The sequence below is a fragment of the Trichechus manatus genome, unplaced genomic scaffold (genome assembly GCF_000243295.1).
Source record: "Trichechus manatus latirostris isolate Lorelei unplaced genomic scaffold, TriManLat1.0 scaffold00009, whole genome shotgun sequence".
Taxonomy (NCBI): Eukaryota; Metazoa; Chordata; class Mammalia; order Sirenia; family Trichechidae; genus Trichechus; species Trichechus manatus.
The window spans coordinates 2,483,656-2,484,476 of NW_004443945.1; the positions used below are offsets into that span (position 1 = coordinate 2,483,656).

The 821-nt window shown below is 34.1% G+C and overlaps 1 protein-coding gene across 1 annotated transcript in view; it reads left to right on the top strand.

The window, feature by feature from the left end:
• FANCI (FA complementation group I) overlaps positions 1-821 on the top strand; it is an 80,223-nt gene that overhangs the window by 45,817 nt on the left and 33,585 nt on the right. The window contains 1 exon segment of the mRNA XM_004370622.2: positions 658-798. Coding sequence (XP_004370679.1) covers positions 658-798 — 141 coding nt within the window.

Genomic DNA, 821 nt, shown 5'->3' on the forward strand with positions numbered 1-821 from the left:
CCCAGAATAAGAGACTTCAGTAGTTTTTGTTTTTAAATTCATATTCTTCAAAATTAGAGCAGTTCCATTTGATTTCACACAGATGTTGGCTTTGTCAAGGCACCTGTAGAGCATATAATTTACTTTTACTAACCTAACCATCAGTCTAAGCTCTGAAAGAAGTTAGTCTGTACCTCAAAATGATCAATTTCAAGTAAGATTTTTAACTAAAATTTGCGTGAAAATTCAGAACTGGTCTTTTTTTAGGCAACTGCTATGCCTCTAGAAACTGACAAAGAGGTTAGTGAAGATTTGTTAGGTTTCCAGAAATTTCCACAGGCTTTTAAATTTTAATTTTTAAGATAAAAGTTATCTGTACTATCAGAAATATGGATGTTAGCATGTGGTAGATACCTAAGTAGAATTATTCCTATTTGATGCTGGGCCATATATGTAGCATTATTTTCATGTGATCTGTTCTTTTAGGCTAATTAAGTTGGTATTTTGGCTTGCTAATGAATCATCTGAGCACAGAATGAGGCTATATTTGAGTGATTCCGTCTTTCCAGATGATTCACATTATATTCTGTTTGGTCTTTGAAATAAACAATCAAGTTTTACCAATATCCAAACTCTCTTCATTCTGCCTAAGAGCATTGATGCAATTGTAAGTCAAAGGTCACCAAGAAGTATTCCATTGGTCATTTTATTGGTTCCTCTATTCTTTTTAGATCCATGAGATGATCAGACAAGAAATCCTGGAGCAAGTCCTCAACAGGGTTGTTACCAAGGCATCATCTCCCATCAGTCATTTCTTAGGTATGAACTTTGAAAAGGTGGAT